Consider the following 18,276-nt stretch of genomic DNA (forward strand, 5'->3'; position numbering starts at 1 on the left):
GGACAAGAACTTTCCCGAGGCCAGGCTATAAACAGCCTGCTTTGGCCTTGATGAGGTAAAGAAAAGTGACAGCTGTGGTCTGAGGTAAGACTCTTTATTATATACTTGGGTGGGGTAGCCCAGGTGAATGCAAGGTTGCAGGCATGGGAAGCAGCCCTCTTGGGTGTCACTCTGAAAATGAAGTAGGGTGGTGGCCGCTTCTCGTCAGTGAATTAGTTCCCTACCAAGGTCTTACAGACCCACCCTTCCTTTCACCCTTCAGTTCCCACTGTCCTCCAAGGAGAGGAGCCTTGGGTGAGTGTCCCTCCCTCCTTCAGAGAGTAGGACTGTCTGCCTCTTGAAAGCGAGGATTGATGGTGGTCGTGATGGCACTTTTGTAGAGAGGATTACTGTCCTGAGGAAAGATGTTGCAGATTATGAGCAAAAATCCCAGGATTCCTTGTCCCCTTTCTAGACCTAAGAGGCCAGTCTTGAGCCGAATCCTAGGAGCTGATGGAAGTTAGCAGAGGGATTGGTTACATGTGCCAGGGGCTGGGGGAACCCAGTGGGAGGAATCAGGGATGGGCTTGTGGTGGGGAGACAGCTAAAAGGGGGCCTAACCAGGAAGTTTCACCTGCTTCCAGTTGAGTTGTTGCCGCTCCTTCTCAAAGCGACTGTATTCCCGGCGGTCATAGATTTCCACCGAGAGCCGGTAAGCCAGGACCAGCCCCAGCCCCACTGCCACGATGCCCCCTACACAGCCCAGCACAATGGCCTGGGTGTGGTCTGCTCCCTCTGTGAACAAGAAACCAGACTTGTGGGAGCTGGAGCATAGGGACAGATCAACAGTTGTTCGCAGTGTGTCCAGCCTGCCCAACCCTGTCACTGAAAGCAAAGGGAACCCAGCAAGGTCCAGGGTTATTCTCACTGCCCAGGGCCTTAGCCTTGTCCACTTGCTCAGTCGCCTCTGCCTTTGTTCTGGATTCACAGTTCTGCCTCAGCCCCCAGCCTGTTTCCCATTATCTTCACTCTGCATCCCCAGAGTTGAGACCCTGCCCATCAAACTTCCAGGGTTTGTGGCATCCCTGACCACTTACTTTCTTGGGGTCTCACTCTGAGCACGACCCTGCCTCTGGCATCATCCTCCACCAAGAAGAAGAACAAGTGGTTGTCCAGGGTCCTCTCTTTGCACCAGCCATCATCCAAGATAGGGGCCAAGACCAGGGTCACATTGGTATGGGCACAAGCTGTACTGCAATTGGTGGCCAGGAGGCCAGTCCCAAAGGCCCCACACTCTGCACAGTCCCTATGCAGTAGATGCCAATAAGTTACCAGCTGGGTAGTTGTCACCCAATGCCCTTTACCCAACTACAAGCAGGAAGGAGAGTAGGCAGATGGGAGTGGCTCAACAAGCCCCACTGTGCCCCTGCTCCCAAGATGCAAGACCTGAGGCCTCACCGGTGTCTCTCGCATGGTGTCTTGCAGCCTGGGCATTGGTCGCATAGAGCACCGTAGTAGCCATCCGAGCACTGGCAGCGGTTGCATTTGCAGCGTCCATGCCCACTGCAGAGCCCTCCCTCGGGACTGATGCAACTGTCCATGTCCCCACTGCATTCACATGCTCTCCCCGTGCGGTTGGCATGACAGTGACATACTCCACATTGGCAGCGACCAAAGCCTGGGGTAGAGCCATGCAGAGGGTGACAACCATACTCCACACACACAGTTGGCCATCACATGGCACCACAAGTGCATGCATCCAGTCTTTTTCAAGTATGCCAAACACACACACTAACCCATACACCAGAATCTTTGACATTTGCCTTCCATGCCAGGAGACTCCCAGAGCCTAAGTGCCTTGGGAAGGCCTCTCAGACCCTGCCCTTCTCCCCAAGGTACCTCCACAGAGGATGCCCTCATGTCGCTCACAGCTGGCATCGTCACACTCGCACAGATGTCCAGAGCTCTGTCCATTGCAGCTGCAGTGTCCACATTGGCACTGACCCTTTCCGCTGCATAGGGGCCCTGTGCCATTGGGAGCCCGGCACCCAGATTCCAGATCTAAGGAGGACAGCTCAGCCTCAGAGCACTCACAGAGCCGGCCTAGGCGGCCGGGGGCACAGCTGGGAGGGGAAGGCAAAGGAGGGAAGTAGGTCAGAGGGTTTGATCACCCCTGACTTGTCTCTCCCAGGAACCTCTAAACCCAAGTTCTCAAGAGTTGGAGAAAGATAACTGAAGGAATAAGTATAGTGGAACACCGACGAGGGGTGAGAGAGTGGAGGGAGCCGCAGTCAAGGGGAGGGCCTGAACATATCTGGGAAGCTTCAAGGGATGAAATTGAGTGGGGAGTCTAGGGATGTCAAGGATACTCCTGTGGGGGGAATGGAAAGCAGCGGAGGAATACGGGCCAGGGTTGGTCGTTTGTTGTCAGCCAGCTGGGTGAAGGGAAGAGGAGGCCCTCACCTGCATACCCCACATTGTAGGTGTCCCTGGCCATCACTGCAGTGGGGAGCCTGGGCCTGGGTGTCACTGCAGTTACAGTCACACAGCGTGTGCAACTCCACAATCAGCTCCTCTGAGAAGCCAAGGGCCCGGAGCCTCAGGAGATGGGGCTCTGGGAGGCAGTGGGTGGCTTGGAGGGAAACCCAGAAAGTCACCTAAGAACAGGGTAGGCAGGAATCAGGCCATGGTTATACAAACACACACACACCAAACTCACCCAGAACCTCACCCCTTAGTAAATGAAGAGATGGGGTCATGGTAACACCCAACTCCTAGAAACTTTACCTGAGGAAGCCACTCAGACTACTTCAGGAAGGATGGATGGAGGATTACCCCAGGCTCTCCCATCACTCCCCATTCCTGCCCCCCATCTTTCCCTGCCTGCTTAATTTCCCACTCCCACCTCCCCCTGCCCGCCCGCCTTCTGCCTGTGCTTGCTGGCTCTCACCGTCTGGTTGATTCGGACATGGTTGCACTGTCCTCGATCCTCAGCCTTACCCTCCGTCTTCTCAGGACCCTCACACTGGGATTCGTAAGAAATGTGGACCCCAGGAGGGAGTGAAGAGTGTTCAAGGGTCACAGTGGAAGACAGGCTCTATGGGAAGAGAGCAAGTGGATAACCACGTGAAGGCAGGAAAGGACCCCACCCCCACCTTATGTCCTCTCCAGGTGTTCCCAGTTCTGCCAGCACCCTGCCCTCTGCCACCTGGGGCTCCTTACATTCTGCCCAGTCGAGGCATTTCTGGAGGGAGGACCCATGAGAACCTTGCATAGAATATACAGGATCCAGAGGCCTCTAATACAGCATTTCAGTGCAGAGACCATGTTTGTGAAGCCCCACATCAGGACACATAACCTGGGTGCATGCCAGGTCTAAAGGGCAAATTCATTACAGAGTTTGTCTTGGGAAATTTGATACCGTCTCAGATTTTTTTGCCATAGGTTTAGGAGATGCTCCGTTATCAGGAAGCCTACAGCCTAGTTGCAGAGATAAGACCTAAACCACTAAGAGTTTTTATGGTTCCTTCTACCTGTAAAATTCTATGGTTCTTGTGAAAAATAGCTCTGAATTATTTATAAACATAGTGAAAGCAGGCTCCAGATCTCACATTGTTTATGTACAGACTGGGGGAAAATGCCAGCCCTTCTGTTTGTTATCTTTGTGACCTTGGACAAGTCACTTAGCCTTGTGTGGGTTTCCTCCTCTGTAAAAGAGGGATGATAACAGTTACGAAGCAAGGCTTTTGGCGGGGTTAAATGAAGTAGAAACAGTATGTACACCTGGGATGGTGGGTGCGTGAAATAAAAGCTCAGTGACTGAAACTTTCCTGGCAGGCTGCACTCTGCCAGGTGAGGAGGTGGGGCGGGGATCTGAGCTCCATGCTCTGCACGTCAGATGTTTAAGATTTATGAATGTAAGATTGAACAATTAATGACAGCCACATGCAGACTATAGGTAGGAGCTGTGGAATGTTAGACCAAAAAGTGACCATTTCCCCTTAGTTCTGCCACCCCACCCAAGGACCCCTTTCCACCTTTCCCTAGTGCCCACCCTCACCATCTCCCCCTCGTTTGGCCCCTCACATTATAAGCATCCATGATGAGCTGTACCACATTGCTGGAGTCCTCACTCAGCTCCCCTACCGCAGACTTAGGAATCAGCTTACTCAGCTCCTGAGTTATGGGGAGTTAAGGGAAATGGTAGGTCACAGCTCTAGGAAAATGGGCTCCTGGGGGTCTGGAAGGAGGGCATATGGGGGACAGAGAATGGATCTTTGGGGGAATTGAGAAAGGCTGGGGTGGGGCTGGGGATCTGACATGTAGACAGCTCTCACCTGGTAGACAGGCAGTGCAGCACTGGTGACAGCAAAGATGGGCTGGATGTTTGCTGCAGAGAGGGCCTGGGCTACCTGACCCACAGAGGGGTAGTCCTGGGGCAGGGAGCAGGGACAAGGTGAGCCCCACAGGTCTCCCCCACAACATGCAAGGTGCCCTCAGCCTGGGGAATCCAGGAACCAAGGTTCCACCAGCTGGAGGAGCCCTGGAGGCTTGCTATGGAATAGGAAGGAGGTAGGGAATGGGGTGACAAAGCTGTCCTGTCTCCACAGCCGAAAGGAGGAACTGCTGGGGAAGATGGCAGGTGTCTACAGGGTGGTTACTGGTGAGGACTGTAAGGCTGGGAGCGGGAGTCCTGGAAGGAAAGAGGTATGGCTCAAATGGGGAGAGGCGGGGTGACTATAGGGACTCACAAACTCTGTGCTGCGACTGTAGAGGCCATTGCTGTCCAAGTGGCAGTGCCCATCACTGGGCATGAAAATGCCACCCAACTTCCCGTCCCCAGCCGTATGGAATGTGTCATCTGAAGTGAACACCAGCAGCCGGGACACATTTCTCCAGCCAATCTGCTCCTGAGGTACAGTGGGGGTGGTAGGCTATGCTCCTGGGCATGGCCCTTGAGCCACCCCAGCCAGCTCTGTGAGCCAAGAATGTGGCAAGCCTCACTCTGAGTCAGCTTGTCCATCCCCTTGCCTCCAGTACCTTGCTTTCTCCTGCTCTCCCCAGTCCCCCAAAGAAGGCTGCTGCTAGTGGAGGCTTACTTGTGAATTAGAAAAACATGCGGCCGGGCGCGGTGGCTCAACCCTGTAATCCCAGCACTTTGGGAGGCCGAGACGGGCGGATCACGAGGTCAGGAGATCGAGACCATCCTGGCTAACACGGTGAAACCCTGTCTCTACTAAAAAAAAAATACAAAAAACTAGCCGGGCGACATGGCGGGCGCCTGTAGTCCCAGCTACTCGGGAGGCTGAGGCAGGAGAATGGCGTAAACCCGGGAGGCGCAGTTTGCAGTGAGCTGAGATCCGGCCACTGCACTCCAGCCTGGGCAGCAGAGTGAGACTCCGTCTCAAAAAAAAAAAAAAAAAAGAAAAAGAAAAACATGCCCTCTCCTCAAGATACTCTCCTCAAGATATTTTACTCCAACCCACTAGGTAATTGTTAAAATAAGTATACAAACTACACCTACTATGGTATGAATGGCACTCCCTAGAATTGTGCACTATACAACCATAAGGGGCAGTCCCATTCCCAAACAGACCTCCAGGCTCAGATCCCCACCCCACCTCCTCACCTGGCAGAGTGCAGCCTGAAGAATGGCATCGAAGCCACCTTCAGGCGAGTCCAGATTGCCGGACACGCTCTGGCGCCCCACCTCCCGCTCGAAGGCTTGCGCATCCCCCGTCAGGGACAGCACATGGTGAAAGCTGAAGGGTGACTGGCAGCGCTCCAGCCGTGTGGGGCAGGGGTGGCGCAGCTTGGAGGGCACTGTGCTCACAAAGGGCAGCACCGTTTTGTCCACAAAGGAACCAAAACCTGGGAGAGGAGAGGAATGAAGGCTGTGCCAGAAGTCGCAGGGCAGCAACAGAGGACCCACGAGAGCGCTCTATGGGAAGTGGGGTGGGGAGGACGGTCACAGAAGAGGTGATGGGAGAGGGTGCACCCGGGGGCAGGGACTCGGTAACTGACAAGCAAAGCAGTGAGACCACTGGCTCAGGGAAGTGGCAGGTAGAGGACATTAAGAGGAGGACACAACTCCCAGGGCAAATGGGAACTTCCAGAAGGCGGAAGAAGGCCCGGGTATAGGATATGGTAGCAGCATGAGGCAAAGGAAGGAAATTTGAATAGAGGAGAGTTGGCACAGAATGTGGTGCCAGGGACAGTGGCATCTAGGCCTTGCCCAAGGAGACTTGCATCAGGGCAGGTTCCAGGCTGGTAGGCTCAGGGCAGTTGTCCAGGCCCAGAGTCTCCAGACGCTGGGTCTCAGCTAGACCTGTAAAACGGACTGTCTCTGGAGTCCTCTCCAGCTCTGACCTAGAAGATGGGTGTCTTTAGGGAAAGATGGAGAAATGAACCTGTGGCCTGGCTAGGCCTGTCAACAACTGGGAGGGCAAATTGGGGCCCTTGTGAGTCCAGGATGTTGGCAGAGGCTAAGGCAGTGGTTGAACAGGCAAGGGCTAACAGGGCGAGAGGCAGCCCTCGGCTCACCAATGCGCACAGAATGGGTGACTTCCTGCAGCCGGACCAGCAGAGCGTGCCCGAGCTGGCGCACGCGTTCCAGGTCGTCCTTCATGGAGTAGCTCAGGTCCATAAGGTAGTACAGGTCCACCGGGTATCCCTCAGCACGAAGGAAGCGGACCTGGAGCTGCTGGGGCTCTCCTGGGGGGTGGGTGGCGGGCGGGTCAGCAGAGCACATTGGAACGCCAGCCTAGACCTCTGGCCTGGCCCCGCCGCCCCTAACTCACCAGGCCGTAGCGTGATCCGGACCCGCTGCGGCGCCAGCTGAGTGGCACCCTCTCCGCGGGCGCCGTGGCTGAGCGGCTGGTCCTGCAGCACCTCCTGCTGGCCGCGGGGCTCCTCTAGCTCCTCCAGCGGGCAGCCTCGAGCCAGCAGCTCCTCTCGTCGGGCGCAGCGCCGTGCCTCCGCCTCCCCCGACGCGGTGAAGTTCTGCTCAGCAAGAAAAGGCGCGTCGGGACCCGGTCCTGCACAGGCCCTAGGCCCCGCTACCAAAAACACCCTGCAAACTCGGCCCCCTCTAATGCCCCCACCTCCAGTCCATTCCCTGAGTCCCTGATTCCCTCTCCTCCTCCTCGCCACAGTTACCCTTGAACTCTGGTCTTTTTTGTTGTTTTGTTTTGTTTTTGAGACAGAGTCTCACTCTGTCACCCAGGGCTGGAGCGCAGCGGTGCTATCTCTGCTCACTACAATCTCCACCTCCCCGGTTCAAGTGGTTCTCATACCTCAGCCTTCCAGTAGCTGGGACTACAGGCCTGTGCCACCACGCCCAGCTTTTTTGTATTTTTAGTAGAGACGGGGTTTCACCATATTGGCCAGGCTGGTCTCAAACTCTTGACCTCAAGTGATCCTCCCGCCTCGGCCTCCCAAAGTGCTGGGATCACAGGCGTGAACCACCACGCCTTTTTCTTTCTTTCTTTCTTTCTTTTTTTTTTTTTTTTACCAACTGTAAAGACAGGGTCTTGCTTTTTTGCCCAGGCTGGTTTCGAACTCCTGGGCTCGAGAAATCCTCCTGCCCCAGCCTCCCAAAGTGCTGGGATTACAGGCATGAACCTGTGGAACTCCGGTCCTTTCTTCCTTGTCACAGCCCCACTTCCTATAGCAGTCCCCCACCCCTCCGCTTATCTCAACTCCCCCTTGCCCCAGTCACCTACCCCTCTCCTCCCCAGTAGAGCCACAGACTTCCTGTTGAGATCTTAGAGACTTCACTACCACAAAAAAATGGGGGCCTTGCCTCCTAAGCCAGCCTTCCCAGCAAGCTCACACCAAAATGGGGAGGTGGTCAGACTAAGACCCACAGCTCCTTGGAAGGGAAAGGATAAGAACAGAAGAGGAGGCGTCCTACCCCCGTAATATGTCTGGTACCCCTAAGACTGGATGGGAAGCCACAGGGGAAGGAAATGGTTAGAGCGGCTTCTCAGCTTGCCCTGGGTGTCAGCTCCTGGTCTGGGGACTGGAGAAGCCAGACACAGACCTGACTACCTCAAAAGCTCCAGCTTCCCAGCTCCAGCCTGGCACCTCTGCCTCTGCCTTGTGCAGACTCAGTATCTACCCTTCTTGTCCTTTCAGAGTCACTGTGTGCCTTTCTCCTGGGTCCTCTAAGCATCTGTAGCTCTGCTTCCATGTGAATTTGCCCTCATCTCTTATCTGGGCTCCCACACTGATCTAACCCTCCATCTTCCCCTGAGAGAGGCAGACCTGCCCCCGTCCCAGCTTGGGCGCCCCTCCTGCTCTGCTGCTCCATGAGCTCTGTCTCTTTCAAGCATAAACAAACAACAGCTTTGTTTGAAGAACCAGGGAGACGCCTGCTCCCTAGCATCCTTCTTGGCCACTTAGGTAGCTTAAGCCTTTCCAGTCCCCCTCAAGCCCATATACTTCCACCCCTCCCCTTTCTACCTGTCCAGTCATAGGCTACTACACACCCAGGAACAGAATGCCTCCACCCAAAACACAGACTTAGAAATCTAACTACACACTTTCTGCTATGGACTGAACTCTGCACCCCTACCCCACCCCACTCCCAACCCATTCTATATTGAAGCCCTAACCCTCCATGTGAGGGCATTTGGAAATGGAGCCTTTGGGAGGTACCTAGGTTTAGATGAGGGCCTAAGGGTGGAACCCTCATGATGGAATTAGTGCACTTACAAGAACAGAGGCAGTTCCCACCCCTCCATCCTCCAGCCCCCTCCCTACAATGTAAGGACATAGCGAGAAGGTAGCCAGTCTGCAAGCCAGGAAGAGAGCCCTAACTGGGGAACCAAATCAGTCAGCACTTTGATCTCAGACTTCCCAGCCTCCAACATTAGGAGAAATGAATTCCTGTTGCTTAAACCACCCAGCCTATGGTATTTTGTTATGGTAGCCCTCACTGGCTAGTACCTTTCTCACATGTTTACATACACAACAGCTCCCTCTACCTATACACAAGCATGAATTCCCACAAGTACATACTTTCTCCCAATTCATGGTCACAAATTCTCTCCATATATACACAAGCAAATGGATACAGACATAATCCTAAGTGCCCAGGAAACTTGCATGCATGTGTATGCACACACATATATCCACACACAGGAGTCCTATGTGCACAAACTCAGTCACACATGAGACTCTGGAGTGTTCCTAGAAAATCATGCATGTGCCCACACAATCACACACATATATCCAGGCTGCACATACACATACACATACACATGGTTCAAAGGCCATAGGCCCATCTTTACCAGTTGCTTGCACCATGCACAGCTGGGGTGTGAGACGATGCACTTCTGGCAGGAGGGGGCTGGCTGGCAGGACCCCAGTAGGGACAGGTGAGGATTCCCCCATTCTGTGGCCTCCCCTGTGGATGGGGTCTTGGCGTCCAACTCACTCTCACCTCTGCTCAGGACCAGCAGCAAAACAAGGACCACTGGCAAAGCCACCATGCCCTGTAATAGGATATAAAGGGGGACATGTGGGTCCTCAGGGAGGACCCTCAGCTCTCAGTCCTCTAAACTTAGCTTGTGGTTATCACTCTCAAAACTCTACCCCAACACTTTATCTCCCCTCATAGTTTCGCTTCCCCTGTGGATTCAGCAGTTTCTTCAAAATGATGGGAAGGAGCAGGTATCAGGCAAAGGTAGGGGCCTCCAGACGTGGTGGCTCATGCCTGTCATCTCAGCACTTTAGGAGGCCGAGGTGGGTGGATCACTAGAGCTCAGGAGTTCGAGACCAACCTGGTCAATATGGCAAAATCCCATCTCTACGAAAAACACAAAAATTAGTCGGGCATGGTGGCGTGCACCTGTAATCTGAGTTACTCAGGAGGCTGAGGCAAGAGAATCGCTTGAACCCGGGAGGCAGAGGTTGCATTGAGTCAAGATCACACCACTGCACACCAGCCTGGGTGACAGAGCAAGAATCTGTCTCAAAATAAATAAATAAATAAAATAGGGACCTCAGAGGAGATCTGTCCTTCCTGTGTGCAGACTTCATGTGACCAGGGTGGGCAAAATGGCCTACTAAAGGATCTGGGGACTGGCCTGGAAGCGCTAAAGTCTGCACCCAGTTCTATTTACCGAGATCCCAAGCCGTAATGGTAGTAGAACCAAACAGAAAACAGACCGGATTCTGGTACTGCTGCAGTCACTCACTGGCTGTGTGGCAAGTCAGACTTTCTCTCTGGGCTTTAGTTTCCACATCTGCAAAGTGGAGGAGTTGAATAAATAATCTGACATACTTTGCAGCTTTTACAATCTTGGATTCTAAATAAGAGAAGAGGGTCAGTGAGTGGGAATTAGAGAAAAGAAAGCTGGAACAGATGAGGGAGTGTGTGAAAGTGTCAAGGAAGAATAGTTCTACTTGGGTGACATGGTGGCAAGAGGAATGAAGATTAGACCACAAGAACTCTCTGCAGGTCTGGGATAAGGGGAGAAAGAAGGCCAGTGTTGGGGAAAAAAAAAAAAAAAATTCTATTTTCTGTACTTTGCACAAAGATAATCTAGATTGAAGAAAGAGCCTGGAGGCAGGGTAATTCTTCGAGTGACCTTTTGGAAAGCCAAGCAGATTCCTGATTTTAAAAAACATGTTAATTTTTTTAAATGAGCAGGTAATTCGTTTACCATGCTTCATAAGTCAAAAAGTTAAATCCCATTGGCCCTTTTTTTTGCAGAAATGGAAAAACTGATCCTAAAATTTATATGGAATTGCATGGAACCCCAAATAGCCAAAATAATCTTGTAAAAAAACGTACGGCAAAGCTACAGTGATCAAGACAGCGTTGGCTGGTCACAGTGGCTCATGCCTATAATCCCATGGTGGGAAGACAGCTTTAACCCAGTAGTTTGAGGCTGTAGTGAGCTATGGTCGTGTCACTGTACTCTGCCCTGGGCAACAGAGTGAAACCCTGTCTCTTAAAAAAAAAAAAAAAAGGGAAGACAGTGTGGTACTGGCATAAGGATGACATAAGGATACACATATATTATACATCAATGGAATAGAATTGAAAGAGTCCAGAAATAAACTGTGCTTCTGTGACCAATTGATTTCCAATAAGGGTGCCAAACCATTCAATGAGAAAAACTGTCTTCAAAAAATGGGGCTGGGACCGGGCACAGTGGCTCATGCCTGTAATCCCAGCACTTTGGGAGGCCGAGGCAAGTGGATCACTTGAGGTCAGGAGTTCGAGACCAGCCTGGGCAACTTGGTGAAACCCTGTCTCTACTAAAAATACAAAAACTAGCCGGGTGTGGTGGTGTATGCATGTAATCCCAGCTACTCAGGAGGCTGAGGCAGGAGAATCACATGATCCCAGGAGGCAGAGGCTGCAGTGAGCTGCAATTGCACCACTGCACTGCAGCCTGGGCAACAGAATGAAACTCTGTCTTATTTTGTTTTGTTTTGTTTTGTTTTTTTGAGATGGAGTCTCACTCAGGCTGGAGTGCAGTGGTGCCATCTCAGCTCACTGCAACCTCTGCCTCTGAGGTTCAAGCAATTCTCCAGCCTCAGGCTCCCAAGTGTCTGGGACTACAGGCATGCACCACCACACCCGGCTAGTTTTTGTTATTTTTAGTAGAGAGAGGTTTTCACCACATTGGCAGGGCTGGTCTCAAACTCCTGACCTCAAGTGATCCAACCGCCTCAGGCTCCCAAAGTGCTGGGATTACAGGCGTGAGTCACCATGCCCAGCCGAAACTCCATCTAAAAAAAAAAAAATTAAGGCCAGGCACGGTGGCTCATGGCTCATGCCTGTAATCCCAACACTTTGGGAGGCCGAAATGGGCAGATCACAAGGTCAGGAGTTCGAGACCAGCCTGGCTAACATAGTGAAACCCATCTCTACTAAAAATACAAAAATTAGCCGGATGTGATGGCACACGCTACCACTTTTTCTTAAAAAAAAAAAAAAAAAAAAGTGCTTTCAACGTGCAAAAGAATGAAGTTGGACCCTCCTGCCTCACACCACATATGAAGGTTAACTGAAAAGGGATCGAAGGCCTAAATATAACTGCTAAAACTATAAACTCATAGAATAAAGTATATGGGTAAATCTTCATAATCTTGGACTTGGTAATGGATTCTTACCTGTAATACCAAAAGCACAAACAACAAAAGGAAAAATAGATACATTGGACTTCATCAAAAATTTAAACTTTTGTGCATCAAAGACAATGTCAAGAGAGTGAAAACAACATACAGAATGGGAGAAAATATTTGCAGATTATATATCAGATGAGTATCCTTAATGTATAACGAACTCTTACAATTCAACGACGAAAAGACAACCCAACTTTTAAAATGAGCAAAAGACTTAAAAAGACATTTCTTCAAAGAAGATAGACAAACAGCCACCCAGCATATGAAAAGTTGCTCAACACTATTAATCGTTAGGAAAATGCAAATGAAACCCACACTGATCTGGGTGTGGTGGCTCACACCTGTAATCCTAGCACTTTGGGAGACCGAAGTGGGTGGATCACTTGAGATCAGGAGTTCAAGACCAGCCTGGGCAACATGGTGAAACCCCCATCTTTACTAAAAATACAAAACTTAACCGGGCGTGGTGGTGCATGCCTGTAGCCCCAGCTACTCGGGAAGTTGAGGCACAAGAAGAGCTTGAACCTGGGAAGGAGAAGCTGCAGTGAGCCAAGATCGGGCCACTGCACTCCAGGCTAGGCGACAGAGTGAGACCCTGTCTCGAAGCAAAAGAAAGAAGGAAGGAAGGGAGGGAGGGAGGGAGGGAGGGAGGGAGGAAGGAAGGAAGGAAGGAAGGAAGGAAGGAAGGAAGGAAGGAAAACCACAATGAGATACCACTTCACTTCTACTAGAATGACTATCATCAAAAAATGAAAAACAGCGAGTGTTGATGAGAACATGGAGAAATTGGGATCCTTATATATTACCGTGTAAAGAATGTAAAATAGTACAATCTCTGTGGAAAACAGTTTGGTTCCTCAATAAATTGAGCGTAGGATTACCCTATAACCTGGCAATTTCACTCTTAGGTATATACCCAGAAGAATTGAAAACAGGTGTTCAAACAAAAATTTGTACAGAAATGTTCACAGCAGCACTACTCACAATAGCTAAAAGGTGGAAAGAACCCAAATGTCCATTAGCTGATGAATGGATAAAGAAAAGGTGGTATATCCATACAGCAGAAAGTTATTTGGCCATAAAAAGCAATGAAGTGGGGCGGGCACAGTGGCTCACGCCTGTAATCCCAGCACTTTGGGAGGCCGAGGCAGGTGGATCACCTGAGGTCAGGAGTTCAAGACCAGCCTGACCAATATGGTGAAACCTCATCTCTACTAAAAATACAAAAATTAGCCAGGCATGGTGGTGGGCTCCTGTAACCCTAGCTACTTGGGAGACTGAGGCAGGAGAATTGCTTGAAACCGAGAGGCAGAGGTTGCAGTGAGCCGAGATTGTACCATTGCACTCCAGCCCGGGTAACAAGAGCAAAACTCGGTCTCAATAATAATTTCAAAAAAAGCAATGAAGTACTGATACATACATGCTACAACGTGGAAAACATTGTACACTAGCAGAAAACATGCTCAGTGAACAAAACCATTCATGAAAGATCACATATTGTATGATTCCACATATGGAACATATCCAAACTAGAAAAATCCACAGAGACAGAAGGTAAATTAGTGGTTACCAGAGCTTGGGGGAAGGGGAAATGGGGAATGACTGCTTAATGGGCAGTTTCATTTTTGGGGTGATGAATAAGTTCTGGAATTAGTGAATGTACTTAATGCCACTGAATTGTACACTTAAAAGTGGTAAAAATGATAAATGTTTGTGTATCTTACCATTTTAAAAATCAAAAAGTTAATCCTACCCCATATGCCATACCCAGTTTCCACACCTACCCTAAATGAATATCATTTATTACTATTTTTTTTCTTTTTTCTTTACTTTTTTTTTTTTTTTTTTTTTGAGGCAAAGTCTCACTCTGTGGCCCAGGCTGGAGTGCAGTGGCATGATCTACAGCCTCCGCCTTCTGGGTTCAAGCGAGTCTTGTGCCTCAGCCTCCTGAGTAGCTGGGATTACAGGTGTGAGCCGCTACGCCCAGCTGATTTTTGTGTATTTAGTAGAGACAGTTTCGCCATGTTGGCCAGGTTGGTCTTGAACTCCTGACCTCAAGTGATCCGCCCACCTCAGCCTCCCAAAGTGCTGGGATTACAGGCATGAGTCAACCTATCTTTGTTTCTTATAATCTTTCTAGAGATTGTTTTATGCATATACAAATTAACATGCATATGCTTTTTAAATGGTACACTCAAATGGCACAATTCTTTAAATGGTAGAAAACACAATTTTTCACTTTTTTTTCCTGTAACTACTTTTCTTGAAGATCTTTCTACATGAGAAAATTAAGAACGTCCTTGTTCACTTTTACAGCCATAAAGCTTTCCATCGCATGGATACCTCATATCACAGTTAATCAGTACCCTAAGGATGTGCATTTAAATTGTTTCTTCTTTTTTCTTTTGAGACAGGGTCTCACTTTGTTGCCCAGGCTGGAGTGCAGTGGTGCCGTGATGGCTCACTGCAGCCTCTACCTCCTGGGCTCAAGCGGTTCTCCCCACCTCAGCCTCCGTCGTAGCTGGGACCACAGGTGTACATCGTCACGTACAGCTATTTTTTATTTTTTTGTAGAGACAGGGTGTTGCTATGTTGCCCAAGCCGGTCTCAAACTCCTAGGCTCAAACTCCTAGGCTCAAGTGATCCTCCTGCCTCGGCTTCCCATAGTGCTAGGATTACAGGCATGAGCCACTGTGCCTGACCTTAAATTATTCCTAGTTCGCTATGACAAATAACGCTGAAATGAAAAGTAATGTATTTATTTATTTATTTATTCATTCATTCATTTGAGAGATAGGGTCTTGCTCTGTCACACAGGCTGTAGTGTAATGGCGCAATCATGGCTCACTGCTGCCTTGACCTCGCCGGCTCAACTGATCCTTCCACCTCAGTCTCCCGAGTAACTGGTACTACAGGCGCATGCTACCATGCCTGGCTAATTATTTTTGTATTATTTTGCAGAGATGGGGCTTCCCCATGTTGCCCAGGCTGGTCTAGAACTCCTGAGCTCAAGTGACCCACCCGCCTCGGCCTCCCAAATTGCCATGATTAAAGGCGTGAGCCACCTCCCCCAGCCAAATGTCATGTATTTACCATTTCACACGTGTGCAACTGAACCTGTAGGATAAATCCCTAGCAGAGGACGTGCAGGATAAATAGATAGATATCATTTTCAATGTTGGTGTGTATTTCATCTACATTCTCATGCTAAGAAAAGTATATATATGTTGGTGGGTATTGCCAACATAAACTCCTCGGTGCTTGTACTGGTCCACATTCCCATCAGCAGTGTATGAGAAAGGCCAACTAACTCCTCGCCATAAACCATTTGCATCTTCTTCAGCCTGGGCCAGAGTCAGTTCCAGATACTCTGCACAGAGTGTGGGAAAGGGGTGGGGTACTGAGTTCTTGAACATCCTGGTGCTGCTCCCCACCACCTGTGACCTCAGGTGCCATATATAACGGAGGCTCCACCCCTCGGGGAGAGGCCGGCCCCAGTTCAGCCTCAGTGTAACCTCAGCCCTGCTTGCTCTGCGTGCCTGTGGTCAGGGAGGCTGGAGATGCTGCAACCCAAAGCCCGGTTTTGACTCATTTCTCTCAAGTGGAGCCCCAGCTGCCACATAGGTTTTTCAGAGATCTCAAGCCCACTCATCTCCCCTTAAAGGGGGCCCTGGGACTCCCTGGACAGCCGTTTTCTACCTTTCTTCCCAATTATCCTCTCTTCTCCCCTCCTTGGGAATACATGTTCTGCCACCTGTTTCTCTGCTTCTCTGTCTCTCTCTGGCTCCTTTCATTTCAAAACTTCTATTGCATCTCTCTGCTGCTTTTCTCTGCTCCACTTCTTCATAGGGCTGTTTTACTTCCTTTTCCCCTCTGTTCCTAACTATAGAATGGCTGAATCTTCACTCCATCCCACTCTTTTTACAAATGGAAACCTAAATTCCATGAGGCCGTGAAGGGGTCGCCTGCCCCTCCACACCTGTGGGCGTTTCTCGTTAGGTGGAACGAGAGACTTGAGAAAAGAAATGAGACACAGAGACAAAGTATAGAGAAAGAAAAAGTGGGCCCAGGGGACTGGCGCTCAGCATACAGAGGACCCGCGCCGGCACAGGTCTCTGAGTTCCCTCAGTATTTATTGATCATTATCTTTACCATCTTAGAAAAAGGGAAGTGGCAGGATAATAGGATCATCGTAGGGAGAAGGTCAGCAGTAAGACATATGAATAAAGATCTCTGACATAAGTTTAAAGAAAAGTGCCGTGCCTTGATGTGCATATGCAAACATCTCCATAAACCTTTTTAGTGCATAAAGAGCAGCATTGCTCTAGCAAGTCCCACCTTTCGCCCTAAGGCAGTTTTCTCCCGGCTTAGTAAATAGAATATATAATCGAGTTTTACACCGAGATGTTCCATTGCCCAGGGATGGGCAGGAGACAGATGCTTTTCTCTATCTCAACTGTCAAGAGGCCTTCTTTCCTCTTATACTAGTCCTCCTCAGCACAGACCCTTCACGGGTGTCAGGCTGGGGGATAATCAGGTCTTTCCCTTCCCACGAGGCCATATTTCAGACTACCACATGGGGAGAAACCTTGGACAATACCTAGCTTTCCTAGGCAGAGGTCCCTGCGACCTTTGGCAGTGTACGTGTCCCTGGGTACTTGAGATTAAGAGAATGGTGATGACTTTTCACAAGCATCCTGCCTTCAGGCACTTGTTTAACAAAGCACACCCTGCACAGCCCAAAATCCGTTAAACCTTGAGTCACCACAGCACATGTCTCTTGCAAGGACAAGGTTGGGGGTAGGGTCACAGATTAACAGCATCTCAAATGCAGAACAAAATGGAGTCTCTTGTGTCTACTTCTTTCTGTACAGACACAGTAACAGTCTGATCTCTCTTTCTTTTCCCCACAAGGCCAGGGTCACCCAGTGAACTAGGGGCAGGGCAGGACAGGGCAGGGCCAGACCTCTGCTGTGCTTCCTCCTTTCCTCCCTCCAACCCGGGTACCATCTCCATCAAAAGTTGTGTTCTGTCTCCGCTAGCCCTGATGGGCTCTGCCTAATCCCATTTCTCTTTCCTTAGGGGTACTCTGCAGTCTTCCCTTCTCTTCCTGGGACCAAGTGGTTATTTCCATTTTTCTGGACTCCATTCTGACTCCAATACACACCATGTGGCCCCCTCAGCAGCTGAGAAACAGAGCCTCTTCCCAACCCATCCATACCTCCCAAGTCGAGCAGAACCCTCTGCTGCCCACTGGGAGTCACAACCAGGGAACGGAACTGAGCTGCTGGGCCTCAGTGTCCCAGGAGAGTGAAGTCTGTGGCCAAGGTGCCGATTAGGAAGAAGTTTGAGCTGAAGGCAGAGCATTAGGGATGGCAGCTGGGGTGGTGTTGGGAGAACCTTCCCTCAGTATAATCGGTATACCTACCCTACCTCAGTATAATCCTTAGCACATGGCAGGCACTCGAATGACAGCACTCGTACACATCCCTGCCTCCAGACCCACTCTTGGGAAACTGATGCAAGAGAGATGGGCTTTGGGAGAAGTGTGGGGGGAGGGGGGGCGCTGTGAAACTGGAGGAGGGAAGCAGGTCAGGGGATCTTAGGAATGCAGAAAGGAGTTCAGAGCCTTTCTCAAGTCTGGACAGGACCCTCCTGTCATATCCAGGTCAGAGCCCTCTTCCCAAGAGGTTGGGACCAGGTGGGCCTGGGCTTGTAAGGAGAGGAGGCAGAAGGGCTGGTGCCCTGGTACTCACAGGTGCGTGCAGAGCAGCCCTTCCTCTGGCGGCGGCAGCAGCCTTTGTGTACTGGTCTGGGAGACTGCAGAGGAGGAAGTGACACTCCCTGGGGTGGGGAAGATTTGGGGTTGGTGGGGGTGACTGATCTAGAAGGTGGAGCAGATTGGGGTGGGGCTGAGCCAAGGGAGTGGATGATACAGAGATCTGGAAGAAAGAAGCTCATTTATTGAACTCCTGTCGTGTGTTGAACGTAACATACTATAATTAACCCTCACAACAACCTCATGAGATAGGGGTTAATATTCCCCTAAGTCCCAGTTTTACAGATGCGGAGATTGAGGCTTAGAAGCAGGAAATATAGAATTTTGCCCAAGGTCCCACAGCTAGTAAGTAGCTAGTCTAGGATTTAAAA

The 18,276-nt window shown here is 50.4% G+C and overlaps 1 protein-coding gene across 2 annotated transcripts; it reads right to left on the reverse strand.

The window, feature by feature from the left end:
• Nucleotides 1-73: 73 nt before the first annotated feature.
• ITGB7 (integrin subunit beta 7) lies at nucleotides 74-17,988 on the reverse strand. Of its 2 annotated transcripts, XM_025402093.1 has the most exons (16): nucleotides 17,883-17,988; nucleotides 10,110-10,232; nucleotides 9,276-9,479; nucleotides 6,780-6,981; nucleotides 6,523-6,693; nucleotides 5,609-5,850; nucleotides 4,731-4,889; nucleotides 4,317-4,412; nucleotides 4,066-4,155; nucleotides 2,930-3,076; nucleotides 2,443-2,636; nucleotides 1,879-2,102; nucleotides 1,438-1,657; nucleotides 1,077-1,285; nucleotides 614-774; nucleotides 74-394 (listed from the first exon to the last, which is right to left on the reverse strand). In XM_025402093.1, the coding sequence occupies exons 3-16, from the start codon at nucleotides 9,474-9,476 to the stop codon at nucleotides 314-316; spliced, it is 2,397 nt and encodes a 798-aa protein (XP_025257878.1). In that variant the 5' UTR covers nucleotides 9,477-9,479; nucleotides 10,110-10,232; nucleotides 17,883-17,988; the 3' UTR covers nucleotides 74-313. The 2 variants fall into 2 exon arrangements, with proteins under 2 accessions (XP_025257878.1, XP_025257879.1); XM_025402094.1 differs by lacking the exon at nucleotides 10,110-10,232 and having other exon boundaries at nucleotides 17,883-17,956.
• Between the last annotated feature and the right edge of the window lie 288 nt (nucleotides 17,989-18,276).

This window comes from Theropithecus gelada, chromosome 11 (assembly GCF_003255815.1).
Source record: "Theropithecus gelada isolate Dixy chromosome 11, Tgel_1.0, whole genome shotgun sequence".
Taxonomy (NCBI): domain Eukaryota; kingdom Metazoa; phylum Chordata; class Mammalia; order Primates; family Cercopithecidae; genus Theropithecus; species Theropithecus gelada.

Excerpts from the sequence above, each read along its gene's own strand:
- ITGB7 (XM_025402093.1), bottom strand. The coding sequence starts at position 9,476 with ATGGTGGCTTTGCCAGTGGTCCTTGTTTTGCTGCTGGTCCTGAGCAGA. Across the intron at positions 3,077-4,065 it reads TCATCATGGATGCTTATAAT|AGCCTGTCTTCCACTGTGAC; the intron begins GTGAGGGGCCAA and ends CTCTTCCCATAG. Across the intron at positions 395-613 it reads AACAACTCAACTGGAAGCAG|GACAGTAATCCTCTCTACAA; the intron begins GTGAAACTTCCT and ends ATCTTTCCTCAG.